General features: G+C 36.7%; 2 protein-coding genes across 4 annotated transcripts in view; both read left to right on the top strand.

Moving 5' to 3' along the window:
- COL24A1 (collagen type XXIV alpha 1 chain) overlaps positions 1 to 17,135 on the top strand; it is a 145,863-nt gene extending 128,728 nt beyond the window's left edge. Inside the window, exons 52-59 of the mRNA XM_087960561.1 lie at positions 2,447 to 2,482; positions 7,730 to 7,765; positions 7,863 to 7,889; positions 9,097 to 9,162; positions 10,372 to 10,540; positions 11,945 to 12,054; positions 12,979 to 13,194; positions 16,138 to 17,135. Of these exons, the coding sequence (XP_087816687.1) occupies positions 2,447 to 2,482; positions 7,730 to 7,765; positions 7,863 to 7,889; positions 9,097 to 9,162; positions 10,372 to 10,540; positions 11,945 to 12,054; positions 12,979 to 13,194; positions 16,138 to 16,284 (807 nt within the window). The 3' untranslated portion in view covers positions 16,285 to 17,135. The remainder of the gene's footprint in view (positions 1 to 2,446; positions 2,483 to 7,729; positions 7,766 to 7,862; positions 7,890 to 9,096; positions 9,163 to 10,371; positions 10,541 to 11,944; positions 12,055 to 12,978; positions 13,195 to 16,137) is intronic.
- A 2,509-nt stretch (positions 17,136 to 19,644) lies between these two features.
- ZNHIT6 (zinc finger HIT-type containing 6) overlaps positions 19,645 to 20,467 on the top strand; it is a 41,693-nt gene continuing 40,870 nt past the window's right edge. For 2 of the 3 annotated variants that reach the window (XM_026674152.2, XM_087960562.1), the window contains exon 1: positions 19,645 to 19,782. In XM_026674152.2, coding sequence (XP_026529937.1) covers positions 19,712 to 19,782 — 71 coding nt within the window. In that variant the 5' untranslated portion in view covers positions 19,645 to 19,711. The remainder of the gene's footprint in view (positions 19,783 to 20,467) is intronic. The other variant, XM_087960563.1, reaches the window with a different exon arrangement.

The raw sequence follows: 20,467 nt of genomic DNA, 5'->3' as shown, positions 1-20,467 counted from the left end.
GGAACAAACAAACAAATAAATAGCAGAAAGCAAATATGAATAATACTGGTGCTTTATCATGTAGATGGATGAAGTTGTTGACATGTCCAGAAGCAAAATAAAATTTCAGTTCTCTAAAGATATACAATTAGTATATAGAACATGGGGTGTCAAACTCGATTTCATTGAGGGCCGCATCAGGGTTATGTTTGACCTCGGGGGGGAGGCATGGCCAGCTTGTCACTCATGTCAGCACCTGTGGTGGCCCGACTGCTCTGCCAGTGAAAATGGGCTCCCGATCTCTGTTTTCGGCTGGGATGGTCTCCTGCAACCCTCTGCCAGTGAAAACTGAACTCAGAAGGGCTGCGTGTGGTCCTGAGCTCCATTTTAGACCGGGACGGTCTCCTGCAACCCTCTGCCAGTGAAAATGGAGCTTGGGAAGGCTGCAGAGGTACCTCAGGCCGGTCCTTTGCTGTTTCCAGGGTGGTCCCGGGGGCCATATCTAAACACCCTGGGGGCCAGATGCGGCCCGCGGGCTTTGAGTATGACACCCCTGATATGGAACGACAGAACTATGAATCAAGGCAAAATGTATGTTTCCAGAGCAGAGATGCTAAGTTCAAACATTGGTATACTAGAAATCAGCCAGTTGGATTGGTCTACAATAGGTTAAAAGGAACATGAGAACTACTTCATACATTACTGGGTTACTTATTAACAAAAAGGAACCAAAATCAATGCTTGGATACAACTTCCAAATAATAGATTTAATGTCAGTTCAATTTCAGAACAAACCAATCTACTTACTATTTTCGTGATCAAATCTATGCTGTAATCACAGAGACAGAGGAAGCGTAAGGCTAATAGTTCTAGGGTGACTTAAAACACTGTGTTGATTCAATATCAGAAGAAAGCATAATAGTTATAGCAAATGAGGAATCTATGTTAGAAGTGAAATATACCTGCAGTGGGAAAAATTACCCGGATGTATAGGTATAAGAGTATGCCATGAAAATTATAAGAATATGTCAAGAAAAATGGACATTTCTAGCAAATACCTTCTTCCAATAAATTAAAAGACAACTCAATACTATTACCTGAGAAGCACCAAAATCAAACTCAGCAGGTAAACAGCAGTAAAATCTGGAAAACATCCATTCGGTGTGCACAAACAAGATGTAGCTCAGGTCACAAACACCTTGAAAAATTACATTTTAAACTAAAGAAAGCAAATTCATCAGATCAACAAATGCTACATTGCGATAATCCATATTATCATGGGCATAAAGTAAGGAATAGATCTAATAGATTAGATGGACTTGAAGAACTCTACATTGAAATATGTAACATCATTAAAGATTGCACAAACAAAAATATCCTGAAATACAAAAAAAAACCCAAAAGATGTTGAAATGAGTGTCTGTTAATTTTGAAAATATCTGAAGAAAAGTGAACAAATATGACACATCTAGCTGTATTTTAAAACTCAAAGATATTACTCTGGCAATAGAGATATGCATTGTCAAAGCATGATTTTCCCAGCTGTAATATATAGCTGTAAAAATATTAGAACCCAAACAAGGAAAGACGGATGCCTTTGAATGTATTAATGTTATTCAATTGATATCCTTCTCACATTAATGACTCTAAGCAGCAAACATAGGTAAAAAAGCATAGGTATTATTTGGTAATAATACCAAATAAAAATACACAAAAAAGAATTGTAGTATTAGAGAAAATTGTTGACAATTCAGTCATAAAATAAGAACTCATTAATATAAACTCTAGAGTCCTCACTGCAAGTACTAATAATGAAGCTGAAGCTTAAATATATTGAACATAGAATGTGCAGTCAGGGATTGTTGAAGAAGACTGATACTTAGAAAAATAAAAGGCAATCACCAAAATAGCCAACAGAAGCAGTTACTGACAGCCAAAGCCTGATAATATGATGGGTCCCAAAGAGTTGGAAGTGCCTCAGTGATTGAACAAGAAGTATACATATGTACATTGTGCATGAGAGAATAATTATAACTTTCCATGTAGTTATTATGATTTACCATAGATTTGTACCTAAACATACAGTAGGTGAAATATAGCAAACAGAATTACAGAATTATAAATTGAATTAAGACACACATTTTTAAAAAGGTGAAGCACAAGCAGATTTTGCAGATTAAATTTATGTTATTTATGAATTACTATACATGGAAATTAAAACAGAAAGGTTTATTTAAAAAAAAACATGCTATGTAAATTCCTTGCAAGCTTTTAGGACAATACGCTAAGTTTTATAAAGTTATTAATTTTCATCCAGTAAAAAAGTAAATGCCTTTCTGTAAATATTCATACAGCTGAATTAATGTTGATGCATTTCTTCATATAAGTGTTTAGATATCAGTACATCTCAGTGTGATTGAAAGCAGGAGGACATAAAAGATTAATGTAATTTCATTTTTTTCCCCAGGGATACAGGGGAGAAAAGGGATCCAGAGGTGAAATTGTAAGTGAAACCAGTATTCATTCTTTGTGGAGAGGATTAGGGTAGGGGTGGGCTGCTGGGGGTTTGCAGGAGTTTGGGAGAGCCCTTAGCTACAATTCTCTGCAGTTCGGAGATCCCACAAATCCCATTCCTGTCTGCCCCACCCCACCCTGCCCCTCCCAAGAGTCCCCACATGGCCCATTTTGGATGCAGGTAAGTGCAGGGCATGTGTGGAGGGTCGGGAGGCTGAAAAACGGGCCTGTCAGAGCCTCTGGAGCCTGAGGAGGGCAAAAATGCCCCCCCTGTGGTGCAGGAGGCAGACTAGGCCAGGCCCACCCAGCAACTGGGCAGAAAACCCTTTGCTAAAATTTTTGAAGCCCAACCTTGGATTATGGATATATGTAAGGGTGCTGAGCAAAGCACTGAAAGATGTTTTCAGGTTATATAAAAGATCATACTGCTGTGGTTCTAAATTGTCTCTTGGCTGGCTGATATTTTGTACTAGTATATGGCCTCCAATCTGGTAGTGTTGGTTCACCGAAGCAAAAATTAAAGTGGATGCACAACAGATGCTATGCATGTTATTAGTATGGTTTGTTTATTTAGTGTAAGCAAAAGTTTAAACAAAAAGACTAGGCTGATTTATTAACCGCTGCATGGCTGGCTGGCTGGCTAGGTGGCTTTATAAATCGCTGTAGTCATTATCAACTCTGAGCAGTATATGTACCCAGTATCCAGGTGTCATAATTGAATAGTTGAAAATGTCTACTCGGTACTTCCTGGTGATGATGTGTCCTGTGCAAAAGAATACAGAACAAGCCTGTTTCTATCAGAGCACACAGAACAGCACACATTCTGCTAGAGAGAAGTTCCCTGAAGATGAACTCCAGCATGAGTCCGAAAGCTCAGAAGACAAAACCTCTGATCCTGGTGACTGACGCAGATTGGATCCTTCATAAAGCATGTACTCTTATGAGTTGTAGACCTTCCTGCTAATGACTCCACTGTCTTTGGAAATTAGAAATATGTTTCTATTTATGCAGGAATAATCTAAAATGCTACCTTCTGCCTAATACCCATGAATATGTGAGTGGCTTCTCCTTTGTCCAGAAAACCTTAGAAATATCTAAAGAGACTAAATATCTCTAACATAAAAATGTTTTGGTCTCAATAAACTTTCAATTCCCAGATTTCTTAGCTGAAGCCATAAAAAATTAAAAGTAAAACTTCTGGCTTTAATTCCAATGCCTATTATGTCCCTTACTGCAATGATTTTATTGGACAAAGATGGTTGATTTACTTTTAAATCACTCAATTGAAAGATTAAGAGTAGTCCAACGGTAAACAAAAAGTAAGCCATTTGCTAGGGTAACAATGAAACCCTCATAATAATCAAAATGTGTGCAGTGTGCTGCAAGCCAATAAAGGATAGCAGAGAAGGTGTTGGACTATGCAACTAATTGGGTAATTTGCGACCAATTATTCATTCTCACTCCAAGCTAGCTCAAAGTTATGGGGATAAAATGAGGCAAGATCCCTGCATGACCTCTTAGAAGAAAGGGTGAGCTATCATTGGAATATATGCACAAATTGCAAAGAATTTTGGAATGCATATCTCTATGAAAGCAGCATATGCTTGGTGCCGATCCCAATGTTTTAGGCCAACCCTGATGAAGTAACTTTATTGAGATGTGTTTATTATTATATCTTTTATGGACAAATAATGCATATTTTTCATATGTCACATATATCACCTTCAATTCTAAATGTTGGAAGGTAATAATTAGTTGACAAAAAAGCAAACTTCACATGCTTTTAATTTATTAGTGTTTTAATATAATTTTTACTGAAGAAATTTTTAACAAGAAAAAAGTAGTAGAAATATTAAAAAGAAAATAAGAAAATAAGGACTAATATAAATAAAAAAGAAAATGGAAAAAGAAAATTTCAAAAAGGTAAAAGCAGGCTCCAATCTTTTTGATAATGATCATAAATACATTTGTATTTTAACCTGTATCTCTCTTAAAGTTATATCACAATTTCCTTCTTTACATATACTACCCCTTCTGATTTTTAAACTGATAAATCACAAGGTCATTTTTCACTTTTTCCATAAGGAATATTAGATATTATCAATAATGTTTTTCCCATACAAGAGAAAAGTAGAAATCTTAATCATGTTCAGACTCGTGGCAACTTTCAAAACAAGTACTGGTCTTGTAAAAAACTATTTTCTAGTCCTGAGGAGACCAGACAGTCCTATGGCTTAAGCCCATTATTGTCCATTGTATTTCTTTCTACTACATGCATTTAGGATTGAGCTTTAGGCATTTCATTTTATTGTACTTGTTCAGTGTCTAAAGATACTTTTGTGGTTTATCTGCTGTTACTCTGACATAAACTCCTAGCTTCGTGCTAATGGTATTTCCAGTGAGCTGCAGGGGAAAATCGGCATCAGTATGATTTAATCTTTGGGTCACGGCAATTAGATGCTTTCTTCCATCTTGACATTCTTTGCATGAGACTTGTCAGAGAAGAATTACACATAAATTCTTGGCAGCACAAAGCAATTAGTTTAGCCTTCACAAGAGCGGAAAATTTTATTTCCAATTATGTTGAAAACCATTAAGAGAATTTCATTCAGTTCCGCACTACATCTGATTGTATTATTCAGAGGGTAGGGGAAAAATTGTCATCTTTTCTAGATCCTGTTGTTATTTACTTTTGAACAAGTTTTTTTTTTCTTTTAATAGTTTATACATTTTCTCTTTACATACATAAGTGCTTTGTGAACAGGGTATTGTCTGGATCATTTTGTTTACATAATAATTTTGCTTACATAATTTCCCAGTTCCTAAGTTTTTTCAACAACTATTTTTCTTAAAGTGGTGCAGAAAAGTTTTTGTTAAACAGTTTCTATTTCTTTCGATGAATTGATAAGGAAATCAAAGAACATTTCTAGGGTAGGGTGAGAATGAAAGCAATTTGCAACAGCTGTGCTCCCCCAAGTCAGCCATCTTGAAGAACTGAGATTACTTCAGGTTCAGCTGTGATAAATTTATGGTCATTGCCCAGTCCAGAATAAAAATAATGTAATACAATTAAAGTAAAGCATATTTGCTGCCTGTAGAAGCATATGAAAACACTGTAGTGATCTAAGCTAACAAAATACAACATTGAAAGAAACTTGTTATTATTTCCATTGGTTGCCAAGATATTTTTACCTCAGGATCACTCTTGTTTTTTTTTTTTTTTAATCTCATATTTTAAGAGAATTGTAGTCTTTCTATCATCACAGAACTTCACTAAAAAGCAATAGTTGGCATAAAGGCTGATTTCAGACAAGGTGGTTACTCTGAAATTTGTTTATTTTCATTATCCTTAGGCAGGGGTGTGATTCAAATTTTTTGACAACCGGTTCTGTGGGCATGGCTTAATTGGTGGGCGTGGCTTGGTGGCCATGTGACTGGGTGGACATGGGTTGGTGGTCATGTTATTGGTTGGACATGGCCAACTCAATATCACTCACATCGAGGCATGCATCTCCTCACCTGGCCTCTCATGACTGTGGGGATGCTGCAACAGTCGTAAGTGAAAAATGGTCATAAGTTACTTTTTTCAGTGCCATTGTAACTTTAAATAGTCATTCCACACAAGCAAAGTACCAGCAAAGGAGGGGAAAATAACTACAGAGAAGTTCCTGAGACAGGAAATCTAGTCCTGCCCCGAATGTAATAAGGGTTAACAGAGAGGCAGTTTCTGTAAGCAGCACCAGAATGTTTCCTTCCTGCCTTCCTTACAGGATTAGGCCAGTAATTTCTTCTATCAACTGGTTCTCCGAACTGCTTAGAATGTTAACAATCGGTTCTAGTGAATAGGTGCGAACTGGTAGAATCCCACCCCTGTCCTTAGGGTATATAACATTCCATACCAGGGGTGTCAAACTCAAGGCCCGTGGGCCGGATCTGGCCTGCGATGTGGTCGGATCCGGCCCGCGGGGCATCCTGGTATACCCAATGCAAAGAGGAAAGATTGGCCTGTCTACTCAGCACAGAGATCAGGCCAGCATAGCTTTTGCCCAGTTTACCCATTGTGAATAGGAAAGATCAGGACAACATAGTTTTGGCCCAGTCTACTCAATGCAAAGAGGAAAGATCAGGCCGTCGGTCCGGTCTACCCAATGCGAAGAAGAAACATTCCAGCAGTTTGGGGAGTGGTGTCAAGCTAGCCATTCCCACCCAGTCGGCCACGCCCATCTGTCTTCCCGAGGTCAACCACAGCCCTGATGTGGCCATCAATGAAATTGATTTTGACACCCCTAATCTAACCACTTAACTTGTGCAACATTTTTAGGCTTTTTTATATAAGTCTTTAAGTATCTGTTTATGTACTATATAAGAAGCTGTTTGGTGTAGTGGTTAAAGGCACCAGGCTAGAAATTGGGAAACTCTGAATTCTAGTCCCACCTTGGCCTTAAAGCCAGCGGAATGTCCTTGAGCTAGTCACTTTCTTTCAGCCTTAGAAAAGAAGCAGTGACAAACCATTTCTGAAAAACTTAACAAAACTGCAGGGATTTGTCCAGGTGGTGTCCAAGAATTGGATACAATTTAATGGAAGAAAAAAAAAGTATTATGGGCTATGAGTGCAGCACAATTACTCAAGTCTGACATTATTCAACAGCAGTGCGAATTTATTTTCTTATGAAGCTTGTATATTTGGGAAATATTTATCCTTCTGTGGGCAATAAATGTTATCTTCTGTAAACTAGATTTGCAGACCATTGCATCTGACAGTTGCATTAGTTATGCACTGCTAATAAATTAAGCATGTAATGCATGGATTTGTTTTAGAGTAACATTTTAACTGACTGGGGATTATGCAAACTGCTTGATGCTTGTGTCTCTGGTATAATTTAATTAATCAATTCTAAATGACCTCCAAATGTATACAAGGAATGAAAAATAAAATAATATTACTTATCCAGTCTTATTGGGTTGCCATATTTTAGAAGGGATTGTAGATTTAAAACAAATAGTATACAATAGCTTTATAAATACATAGTACATACTTTTAGGAACGTAGACAAACGGCCTACAGCATGTTGAGAAATTTTTCAATAAGTCACAAATATAGTTCCTATTTAATTCAGTCCATTTACATTTACTTTAATATTTGAATTAAGTTACATTGAATTACAAACTAATACATGAAGATTTAAAGTAATCTTACTCTTATTCAGACATTTTTATCATCTCTTCTTTCATTCAGGGCCCTCAAGGACCCCGCGGTCGTCCAGGTCTGCCTGTAAGAAATCAAAATACTATCAAAAGATATAATTGAATAACTCCTAATTTATATAACATACAATCTTGTAAACTCTCTTTTTCCCTTTTGTTTTTAGGGTCCACCAGGAGCACCTGGACCAAGAGTAAGTTCCATTTATTTGTTAGAATAACTTTATTACTGGGTAATAAAACTATAGGATACAAACCTAACCTTTGAAACTCTACAGTTACCATTTAAATGGAAATGATTTAATCCTGCTATAGTTCTGCTTCCTTTTGCATTATTTTAAAAGCTGCCCAGAGTCATTTTGATATGATATGAGTGACAAATAAATTTAATAAATACATAAAAGGTTATGCTCGTTGTACAGATAACATGTAGAACAGCTTTTAAAATAATGTGCAAATTGTCTTGGAAATAAGACTGATTTAATTTAAGGGAATGTACAATCAATACACAATTGAAATACAGTTGTGCTCACAAGTTTGATTACTTGATTGCAGGAAATACGACTTCAGCAACAGAGTGGTCAATGTCTGGACTACCTGACTTTTTTCCCCAAACCCCAAAAACTTTAACCTTCGACTGTCTACTATTGACCTCACCCCTTTCCTAAAAGGTCTGTAGGGGGCGTGCATAAGCGCACCAACGTGCCTATCGTCCCTGTCCTATTGTTTCTTTTATATTTTTTTATTTTTCTTATATGTATCCATGTATTCATAACTATGTCTTTACTTATACCTATTATCTTGTAAGCAATTGACAAATAAAAATAAATAAATAATTTTACATACCCTGGCAGAATTTATAATTTCTTGGCCATTTTTCAGAGAATATGAATGATAACACAAAAACTTTTCTTTCACTCATGGTTAGTGGTTGGCTGAAGCCATTTATTATCAATCAACTGTGTTTACTCTTTTTAAATCATAATGACAACAGAAACTACCCAAATGACCCTGATCAAAAGTTTACAGTTCTTAATATGGTGTGTTGCCCCCTTTAACATCAATGACAGCTTGAAGTCTTTTGTAGTATTTGTGGATGAGGCTCTTTATCTTCTCAGATCTTAAAGCTGCCCATTCTTCCTGGCAAAAAGCCTCCAGTTCCTGTAAATTTGTGGGCTGTCAATATCTCAAGCACTTTCCTGAAGTCTTTGCAGTTCAGCATTGCAATTTTCTTGAGTGCCCTGGAGCTTACTTAAAGTATAAAATGTAAATAATATAATGAGATTTTGGTGTCCTTGCATACCTAATAACTGTTCTTGATTCTGTAAAAAGATGTATATGATTGATTTTAAATTTCTGGACAATGATATTACTGATAAGAAACATTTTGATTTTATGCAGAAACAAATAGACATGAGTGCCACTATTCAAGCCTTGCTTGAATCAAATGCTGCCTTAGAAATGGAGGTAACGATATTTGCACATTGAAACTGATAAATTATACACATTAGAATAACCATTTCAAGAATAAGAAATGCATAATTTTTAAAGGCTTTATTTTATTACAGATTTTCAAATAATATATTAATTTGTGGGAGGAAACATTGAATGGCAAACTAGAAAATATATGAGCCTTTTAATCTAAATGCTTAAGACATCATACAACTGTTAACAAAATTATTTAGGTTGTTGTAAAAAAAGAGAGAGAGAGAGAGAGATGACATGACCTTATTTTGTAAGGACATGTTACAGCATCAGGGCTTTTTAATATAGAAAAGGAATAAACAGGAATTGGAACCAAACATGATACAGCAAAATCATAAATTATAAAAATGGAAGGAACTACTTAGGTCAATCCTGATGGTTCCTCCATGAAGGGAGCCAAATTAAATCAACTATGACATATACTACCCAGCTCCACTTGAACACATCTAACAAGTGTAAACTTATCATCAGTCTGAATAATTTTTTCCATTCTCAAATTGGCCTTTGGGAAATTTAGAAGATTTTTCTAACATTAAATTAGAATTTGTGTCCTGTCACTTCAAGTCCAGGATTGCACATCAGGGTAATAGAAAAAAGATACTAATCTTACTGAGTGATGTCCACTATGTAATTAAAGAACATTAACTTTTCCAGTTCTTTTCATCTCATAAAATTTAATTTCTAGTCCCTTAATCATCTGTGTTACTCTTCGTTGAGTCTATTCCAGTTTGTCTGATGCCCTCAAGCATGGTGCTCTGGACTAGAGGCAATAGTTGGGCAATGAGGATGGGAGGTGAGGGAAGTGGGGGTTGCTGTCCAGCCAACACAAAGTGAAATTATTATTTCTGGTAATCTAGAAAAGGATAGCTATATTGAGCCAAAATTATATTTGTCTTTTTTTACAGCCATAGCACTGTGCTGACACATATTCAGAAAATAATCAATTACTATATTAATATTTTTTAAAAGAGCATATTATTACCAAGTCAGATCCAAATTATGACAAATATTCAAAGACCTTTTATATGAGGCATACCTTTTCCCACCATTTAGCTTATTTTTCTGCAGTATTTGTCATAAATCAGAAAATCCAGATTTTCAGTTATAGGTAGTGTTTAGATTGGTAATTGACTGTATCCCAGTACATTGACATTTCTTTGCAATAATATAATTCCCCCCTCCCTTTGGCAGAATTATCAGAACACTGAAGTGACATTCTTGGATCACAGTGCCAAAATATTCAAAACACTACATTATCTGAGCAATTTACTCCATAGCATCAAAAACCCGTTGGGAACCCGAGATAATCCAGCACGTATCTGCAGAGATTTGCTCAACTGTGAACGTAAAGTGTCTAATGGTAAGTTTCCAATAACATTGAAAATTAAATAAGTCTTAAACTTTGTTCAGCTTTTGCTTTGTTTAGAATTTAGAGATTGTTTGATATCAAAGATCCACAGCAACTGAACTCTTGGTTTTTTTATTATAGAATTGTCTATTTTCTATAAGATTCATATATTTTTATTTCAGATGCTATGGCCAAAATTGCATAGCTTGTACATGATTTTATATGCAAAGTTTATTCTATAAAAGATACATACGGTATATACCCAGTGGTGGGATTCAGCCAGTTTGGGAGAACTGATTGTTAATTTTCTGAGCAGTTTGGTGAACTGATTGTTGGAAGAAATCATTAGAGCAGAGAACCAGTTGTTAAATTATTTTAATCCCACCACTGTATATACCTCCTTCATAATCTAGCTGGTTTCAACTTACTGGCCTAAGATACTGCTTAAATCCAAAGGACTTTCCTGTTCTGCAAAGTTTCCAATTCTATAATAGTATGATTCTGCCAGCGTTGTGAAATCTGGAAACATACACATAAAGAAATAATATTCTCCTTATTAACACAAGATGTTTATAGTGTCTTTGACTATAGTTACAGAAATAATAATTACAAAGAAAAATGAACAGTATCACATCTTTTACTCACAACTCAATTGGATATAGTTGAGCCACAATACAGTTATAGGTAGTCCTTGTGTTACAGCAGCAAATTGGGCCAAGGCTATGATCATAAAGCCCTATGTCACATGATCTTGCTTAGCAACAACAATCCAGGCAGTCCCAGTTGCCTTTGAAATATCAAGACCCATGTATGGGTCATTAAGAAGCAGCAAAAGTCCAACAGGTACATACAAACACAGGAAGGTCAAGGGAAGGAGGGTGAGAGTACAAGTGCAGGGTAGGAGAATGTGTGAATTCAGCAATGTTGAGGGGAGGAGAACGTGGGTGTGTCCAAGAGCAAAGAGGATGTGGTATGCAGGAATTTTTTTTTTGGGGGAGACTTATCAAAGCAAGTTTGAAATTCTTTGCTGGCTTCCACATTTACTTTGTTTGTGAGAAGCTGGTAGGCAAGTTGGCAAATGGCTATCACATAACCACGGGACATTCTAAATGAGAGTTGGTTGCCAAACATCCAAATCTCAAACATATAACCGTGGTAATACTGTGATGGCTGGAATTTTGAAAATCGGTTTTAAATACCCTTTGTTCAGTGCCATTGCAACTTTGGTCACTGAATGAGTGGTCAGTAATCAAACATTAACTGTGTATCTTCTTTCTCCCCTATTTTTGGAATCTGAAAACACATAAGGGCAGAAGAAAACTTAAGATTGAAGACTTTTCTGTTTAAGAAACTATGGTTTTCACAGGTGAAAAACATATTTTAGAATTTGTCTGCATTTATTTCCTCAACTGACAGGAAAATATTGGATTGATCCAAATATTGGGTGTCCTTCAGATGCCATTGAGGTTTTCTGCAACTTCACTGCTGGTGGCCAGACATGTTTATCTCCTGTATCTGTCACAAAGGTAAGATCACTTTGGCAACAACCATACACTTGTCTTCTTACTATTTTCTTTATTTATAAGAGTTGGAATTTGACCACCAAATCATTAAAAATGTCTTCCCTCTTGCTTAAGCTGCTCATAGGTAGAGGAAGATAACACATAGGGAACTTTGTAATAAGAACCTCTTGCGATGGAACATATTTGCTCATGAATTAAACACATGTTCTTATTTGAATGTTTAAAGAAAAAAAGAGGCAAGCTATGATTTATAGTATAATGATCAGCAGTTATATAGATGTACAACCCATCAGTCATATACATTCTTACTCAGAAATAATTTCCAGAGAATTATTACAAATTGGCAAGATTAGATTAGGGCCTTACCAAGCTTTAGGGTTACACAGATAACAAAACCTTATTCATTACTAGTATAGTGGTACTATTATTTAATAATTTCTTTTGTTCCCTGTGCCTGCATCACATTTCCTAAAACATTTAGTGAACTTAGTGGAAACAAAGAGGAAAAACAAGATGAAAATGGCCTTTAAAAAAATAAAGTCTGATTGTTCTAAACCTGAAATGGACAGCTATGTAATTTGAAGAACCATTAAAAATTCAAGCCAAATGTCAAAGTAAGGTCCCAAACAAGGTCCATATGGAAACAACAATTAGAAAAGCAAAGTATGCAGTGTTGTTTTTTCCATTCGCATTATGTAATCTTCCTCCTCATATTTATATTGTGTAAATCCGGTTTTGTAACAAAAGGAAGGAATATGCTTATGCCTGAATAATTTAACAGATTAAATACCAATAGTTTGTTATTGCAATGGAATTTTTAATGAATAATTATATATTAAGTATATATAAACTGAACAGTGTCAGTATGATTTGTGGTTATGAACTGCCACCATATTTTCTCTAATAATGTTTATTTTTGTTGAATAGTTGGAATTTGGCATTGAAAAAGTACAGATGAACTTCCTTCATTTACTTAGTTCAGAAGCAACCCATACTATTACAGTTCATTGCCTGAATACCCCTGTGTGGAAAACTAATGAACTACATGATCAGAAATCTTCTCTGATCTTCAAAGGATGGAATGGTGATATTTTTGAAGCAAACACGCTGATTGAACCAAAAGTTATAATGGATGGATGCATGGTAAGCCATATGTAGTCATTACTGAAAATGTTAGTACAAAGAATACTTTCCAATTTTCTTATATATGCATTTTGGCCACAAACAATATGGATTCCATTTCTTAAACATCCAACTAAAAATGTTAAATGTTTATATTATAGATTATAATGAATTTAGAAAATCTATAAAAACTGAGATTGACACTAGAGATTATTAGCTATGATTTAAAATGTGGATATTCTTAAACAGAAGCCTAACATTCTGTATCCTTGGTAGCTTAACTTTTGCAGCCTATGTTCGACAGATTGATTCCAATGTGCAAGATACATTAGGACTCCATTTTCTGTTATACATTCAAAAATTTTGTAGACATTTGCACTCTCTAATTCTGCAAAGGAACAAGAGATGCAGATCTGATTCTTTTACACCAGCTCATACATTTTTCTGCCCAAATTCAAAATTTCCATGAATGCCTGTTTCTACTGTGTATGTACCCAAAATAAAGACAATCATAAAATAATGATTTTAAAATGAAAGTTGTGTTTTAAATTAAAATATTCATGACTATTCATGGAAACTTTGAAGAACTCTTTTTCCCCCCAATGAGTATTGAATCACCTCTGGTTTATGGACTAAAAGTTGTATTCCAAATACTTCTACTTGTTTTTTGTAATTCTTACAAATTTTGCAAATAGTTTGCAAATAGATGGCAGGATGACAAGCCCAAAAAGAACAGAAAGCTCCGCAATGGAAGTTGGAAGAAGATGAAGTAGAAATAAATATTTTTCTTCCAATATTTAGTTTTCCAATATTTTTCCAACATTTATTATTACATTTATATCCACTGTTCTTCCAGGTAGCTTAGCATACTGTTTATAAGGAAACATCCTTCGACTGTAATTTCTAGAAATTGGAGATTACAGGAAACAAATGGAAAGGATAGTGTATAATAAGGGTTTTTTAATTGGTAACGGTGCAAATGAGTTTTGCTTCCTGGCAAATGCTTGAACCACTAGTGCATGCAATTTTCAGAAGTAGTCTGCCACTGCCTTGTTTTTAGAGATGAAAATGATGGATCCAAACTCACCCAACCAGCTTCATGCCAAGGCAGGACTAGAACTCATGGTTTCCCAGTATCTAAGCTGGTTCTTTAAACATTACACTGAACTGTAATGTTTAAACGCTAAATAAGATTATCTTAAATAGTAAGGGAAGTCTGTTATCCTTTTAAAACTTTGCAACAACTTCTCCCCATATTTTTAATTCCCTCCATGTACAAGTAATCCATGTACAAGTAATCCTCAACTTACAGCAGTTCATTTAGTGACCATTCAAAGTTACTACTCCACTGAAAAAAGTGACTTATGACTGTTTTTCATTCTTATGACCGCTGCAGCAGCCTCATGGCCATGTCATCAAAATTCACATTTATGATTGTTGCAGTGTCCCAGTGTCACTTGATCTCCTTTTGCGATCTTCTGACAAGCAAAGTAAATGGGGAAACCAGATCCATTTAACAACCATGTTACCAACTTAATACCTGCAGTAATTCACTTAACCACTATGGCAAGAAAAAATATTAAAATGGGGCAAAACTCATTTGTCTCACTTAGCGACATAAATTTTGAGCTCAATTGTGGTCGTAAGTCGAGGACTGCCTGTAGTGTGTCCTCATTCTCATTGTATCACTATGCTACGGCCCTTACCTTCCCCCTCAAATTTTAAGCAGTGACTCCAACCATAAAAATGTTGCCCACTATATCGTATTAAAAATATTTGACATTTGTAGTTTCCCCACATTTTCAATGGAAAAGGTATAATGAACTGATTAATAAAAGCAACATGATCTGAATAGAAATGATGCAGCCTTTTTAAATAACAGATAATCAGGGTTGGAAGGGACCTTATAGGTCATCTAGTCTAACCCCCTGCCCAAGCGGGAGACCCTACACCATTTCTGACAAATGGCAGTCCAATCTCTTCTTGAAAGTCACAAGTGATGGCACTCCCACAATTTCCGAGGGCAAGTTGTTCCATTGGTTTTGTTCTGTCAGAAAGTTTCTCCTTATTTCCCGGTTAAATTTCTCCTTGTTCAGTTTCCATCCATTATTCCTTGTCTGGCCTTCGGGTGCTTTAGAAAATAGCTTGACCCCTTCCTCTCTGTGGCAGCCCCTCAAATATTGGAAGACTGCTATTATGCCTCCCCTGGTCCTTCTCTTCACTAGATTAGCCATGCCCAGTTCCTGTAACCGTTCTTCGCATGTTTTAGTCTCCAGTCCCCTAATCATCCTGGTTGCTCTTCTCTATACTTTTTCTAAGTTTGAATGAATTTTAGCCAGATTTTTGGCTGTTCAAGTGCTTAAACAGACGCTTTTATTGTCTTGAGCTGGTGCAAGAAAGCAGGACACCTAATACTGCTTGTGAAGTACTGCTGAGCCATTTCAGGTCAGCAGAATCAAAATCCAGAAGATTTTGGTTATGTTAGATTTCACATGAAACAATATACCAAGCAATTCCTATGTGGTGAATCAGGAAAGGCAAGTATGCCTTCAGCATCTCCATATCCCTCCAGTCCTATTTTGCCCACTGCCTTCACTTCCCTCTTTTACTTCAGCCATGATTGCTGCTGATGTCCTTAAACAAAATATTCTAGCTTTCCCATACCATGCACTTCCCTGTCTCTCCTTGGCCTCTGCGTATGGCTTTGTCCAATTTCCCCCCCCCCCTCCAATTCTGCCTAGAATAACATTTTAGTTTGTAACTAAATGAAAACTTATTTTCAGTTCAGATCAAAACATCTAAAATAGATATTTTGTTAAAACACATTTTCCAAAATAGTTGTTTATGCGCATAATTATGCAAACATTTGCATATCTTTGGTGATAAGTCTTCTTTCTTGATTTTCCCTGTAAAGATTATACAGAATTAAAATCTTGTATGATTTTAAGATTTCCTTTATTGCAGATTCAAGATGGCAACTGGCACAAAACCCAATTTTTTTTCCACACTCAAGACACCAATCAACTACCGGTTGTTCAGGTTCATCCATTTTCTCATCTCAATCAGGGACAACAGCGATACATAGAAAGTGGCTTGGTGTGCTTTCTCTAGAATTTTGAGTAAACCTCATATCGCCATATACAGGACACAAGAAATAATTACGAAAATATGGAACAATTGTACAGCAACATGCTGGTGATTTCTTAAAGAATCTCAGGAAGAAAAATACTTCCTCCTATGAAGGAGAAATGGCTTCAGAAACTTTGACAACATTACTAAAATATTTAATTTTTGGTTGGTGCTTTTTATGATATTCTCTGAACCAAAGAATATGCATATATGGAAATTCTTCTTGATTTTATTAACAGCACTGTCCAGGACACCTTAAAGAAAGATGGAAGAATGCAGTAAAAAGGAGCAGTATGGTTTTATGCTCCCAAATGTGCAATAGCTTGTTATACTGACAATGAGTTACGCCACCATAAAATCCCTTAAACACTTTAGTTGAATGATGGTCCTTTTCGGATACAAACATCTTCACAGATGATCCACTACCTCTTTTGTGTTTCCTGTTTGTGTGGCCTGGCGCTCCATATATAACATAAAGTTTTTTTTTCCTTTACTTTTTTTTTTAGGCTGTATGTGCTGGTTACATCAAAGGAACTCTTCATTGTAAAATTATGTCTTAAAAATATTTGGTCACATTGTTCATGATTACTGAAAACATTAATTTATGTGAAAACCTTGTTTTGAAAATATTTCTGTCTGTAACATGAAATGGATGGGACAGATATTTTGGTGCTTATAAAAAGAACAGAATTTTGTACTTGTAGAAGGACTATGTACAATGATGTTAAAGATGTTAACTTTCCAGGGCAATCTATAATTATATCTTGTGTAAATATTTTGTAACTGTTAAATCTTAATATAGCATATATTTAAATGGCTATTAAATTATACTCTTAAATAAGTCACTTTGGAAATTTTGTGGTTTTGTGCCAAATAGTTTTTTTTCATATGTTTATTAATTTCTCACACATGCTTTTTAACAATGTTTAAATAAATATCAGGTACTTTAATATTCCCTTCAAAGAAAACAGCCCAACCTTGCTTCCCTTTAGATGGGATGGGGTGAGATAGATTAATTTGTTACTGGTACTATGCATTTAAATAAGCTAATTGCAACATGAATCTGAAACAATTTACTAAACAGTAACGGTCAGCAGAATAAAATCTAGAATGTATAACTTCAAGCAGTGGGAAAAATAAAGGTTTAAAGCATCTTTTTGGTCACAGAAAGGAAACACATCTTTACACCAGTTTTCTCTGATATGCTTTTTCAGACATCATTTTTACCCAAAAGCACAAGTTGATTAGTTCTGCTCTATATGGATGATACAGAATCAAAAATCAGTTGTTCAACCTTCATGTTATTTTAAATATCAAAGTTTTATAGAGTAACCCTTTTTTTTACCTTTTATTAGCCAAATATGTTCTTATTTTGTTTTTATCAAAAGACTTTGGTGATTTATAAAATATAAGAAATTATTTTTAATAATTCTTAAGTTTCTTGTTCCAGAAAAAAAAACCTTATCCTCTAAATAGACAGAAATCTTTATTTTGTTACTATCATGTTTATTTAAAATTAAGAGACAAGTTGGAACCAAGTCATATCACTTCATAGATATCCGAATCTGGAAGTACTCATTCTGTAGTTATACAAAGAATTTTACATCTTTGGATGTAACGGTTCATCAATTGGTGCATGATGTCATTTCACATGTTGCTTCTGAACCGTTCCTGGTATTAGACCATTCTGAAATATTAACGGTGGTGGTGGTGGTGGTGGTGTGGTCTCTTGCTTGAGCATCAGGTTGGACTAGAATTCTGGGAGTTGAAGTCCTCCAGGCTTAAAGTTGCCACGGTTGGAGACCCCTGGACTAGAAGACCTCCAAGTGTTACTCTGTTATTCTTCCTGTTGAGCTTGATTACTGACTTCATGGATATAGACATACTGTTTTTCTGGCAACAATACACCATACTCATCAACACTGGCAGGGCAAGCTACTGTATATAAACAGGGAGCAAGCCCCACACTAGCACTAATACCTAATCTAATGAAACTTCTGCAAGCAAACAGCCAAGCTCAGAAAGCACCCAGGGCTCCATCATATAAATAGTTTTGTTATTACTGTTGCCAAGATGTTTTTACACTTTCCTCGTGCTTTCCCTGGAAGTCTCCCATCTCAAGGAATAATTGGGTCTATGGCTGAGGTTTCCCCACAAAATAATTCTTATCTAGGGCAATGTTTCATTTAGCAGCTTTTACTGCGATGGAGAGGAAAAATGCTGTAGTTATTTTACTTTTCATTCCAAATATTTGCCAAGACTTAAAAAGTCAAATGCTGACTTCCTTAAAGCCCTCCACAGACAGGACAACATATCCATCCATCATTTAAATTATCCAGGATAAGAGAAGTCCAGAAATTCAGTAAATTTGCTGTTAAATTATTTGCCTTTCCTTAACCAATATCACCACACCTTAGTGGTGATTATGACCACGTTTATTTATTGCAGAAAAATGTGTTGGTTCAATAGACAGAACCAATAACAGCAATCCTCTCCTCCAACTCTGTTCTTCTCTTGCACTGCTACAGCAGGAGAGCAGCAGAGAATTAATAAAAGTGTTTCTGGAACATGGTCCTTCCAACCACCCTGTGCAAGACCTCAAGAAACAAGTTCTCAGAAGCTGGTGTTTGGAACCACAAGTCTCATTAAAAATAAAATACTAACACGAGCATCTAGTGCAGGGAATGTCCTATACATTCATGAGAGAGAAAGAGAGCGAAAGAAAAGGAAGGAAGGAAGGAAGGAAGGAAGGAAGGAAGGAAGGAAGGAAGGAAGGAAGGAAGGAAGGAAGAAAGAAAGAAAGAAAGAAAGAAAAAGAAAGGAAGGAAGGAAGGAAGGAAGGAAGGAAGGAAGGAAGGAAGGAAAGAAAGAAAGAAAGAAAGAAAGAAAGAAAGAAAGAAAGAAAGAAAGAAAGAAAGAAAGAAAGAAAGAAAGAAAGAAAGAAAGAAAGAAAGAAAGAAAGAAAGAAAGGCTAAAACGCTTCATTTCCTTTTTGATCCACTCAGGCTCCCAAGCTTATCAGGAATCACATTTCACGTGTTAAAGGGACAATTCCTTTTACCCCCCCGTTATCAAAACCATTACTACTCATTGCAGTCTTCTCTGCCTTACGGCCAAATTGCACCAGCACCACTTTTACATGATTCCTGCACCTCAGCAAGAAAAGAGGAACTCCTCCATCACCATTTCCCTGCCCAGGTTTCTGCCAGGAACGATTCGCCTGTCCCCACAACCTCCGTTTCCACTTCCAGGCATCTCAAGCAATAACCCTCAAACTCTCGCGGCGCCATCCAGGGGGCGGAGCTTCTTCCCGATGCTGCGACATCTTCCGCTAGGGGGCGGTGTCTCGCGCTCTCACGAGCCGCGTCGCACCAGTCTAGGCTGCGGCCCGACCGCGGCGCCCAAAGCAATGGCGGGCGCGACGGGAGCCGCTCCGAGCGGGGCGGACGAGAGCCTTCAGCGGAAGATGTCTCTGCAGAGGTAGGCCCCGGCCTCCTTTCCCTTTCCTCCGACCTCCCCTTTCGCCACAGCCCGGCTGGACGAGTTTGCTTCGCCGGCGGCGGGGCCCGAGCTTTTTCAGGCGTCCCCTTAGGGGCGACCCCGATGGAGAGTAGAGAAACAACCCTTGTGGCTCTTCTTAAGCTTGGGGCCGCTCCATTGTAGCCTCGCTTCGGCTGCCCTGCTGCTACTATAAGCCAGTTGTGGGAAGCGGGAGTTTCGTTTTGCTTTGAATGGTACAATGTAGCTTTAGTGCAGGGGGTCTCCAAACTGGGCAACTTTAAGACTTGTGGACTTCAACTCCCAGAGTTCTTCAGCCAGCAAAGCTGAGGAACTCTGGCTGAGGAACTCTGGGAGTTGAAGTCCACAAGTCTTAAAGTTGCCCAGTTTGGAGAGCCCTGCTTTAGCGGATGGGGAGACAGTAGATCTCGATTTATTTCAAGAAATCAGCTGCTTTTTAAGAATTCTGGCTGCACAGATGTAAGGGCAACAAAATGATTCCTCCCAACTCCAGAATATACAGGCAGTCCTCGACTTACAGCAGTTTTGTTTAGTGACTTCAAAGTAACAGTGGCACTGAAAAAAGTGACTTATGACCATTGCAGCATCCCCATGAAAAAATATATGACCGTTTTTCACACGACCATTAAAAATGGCTTACGGCCGG

This window comes from Notechis scutatus, chromosome 3, assembly GCF_049901735.1.
Source record: "Notechis scutatus isolate UNSWTSFEM ecotype Mainland chromosome 3, rNotScu1.2, whole genome shotgun sequence".
Lineage (NCBI taxonomy): Eukaryota > Metazoa > Chordata > Lepidosauria > Squamata > Elapidae > Notechis > Notechis scutatus.
Note: the sequence above shows the minus strand (reverse complement) of the source record. Positions and strands in the feature narration are given on the sequence as shown.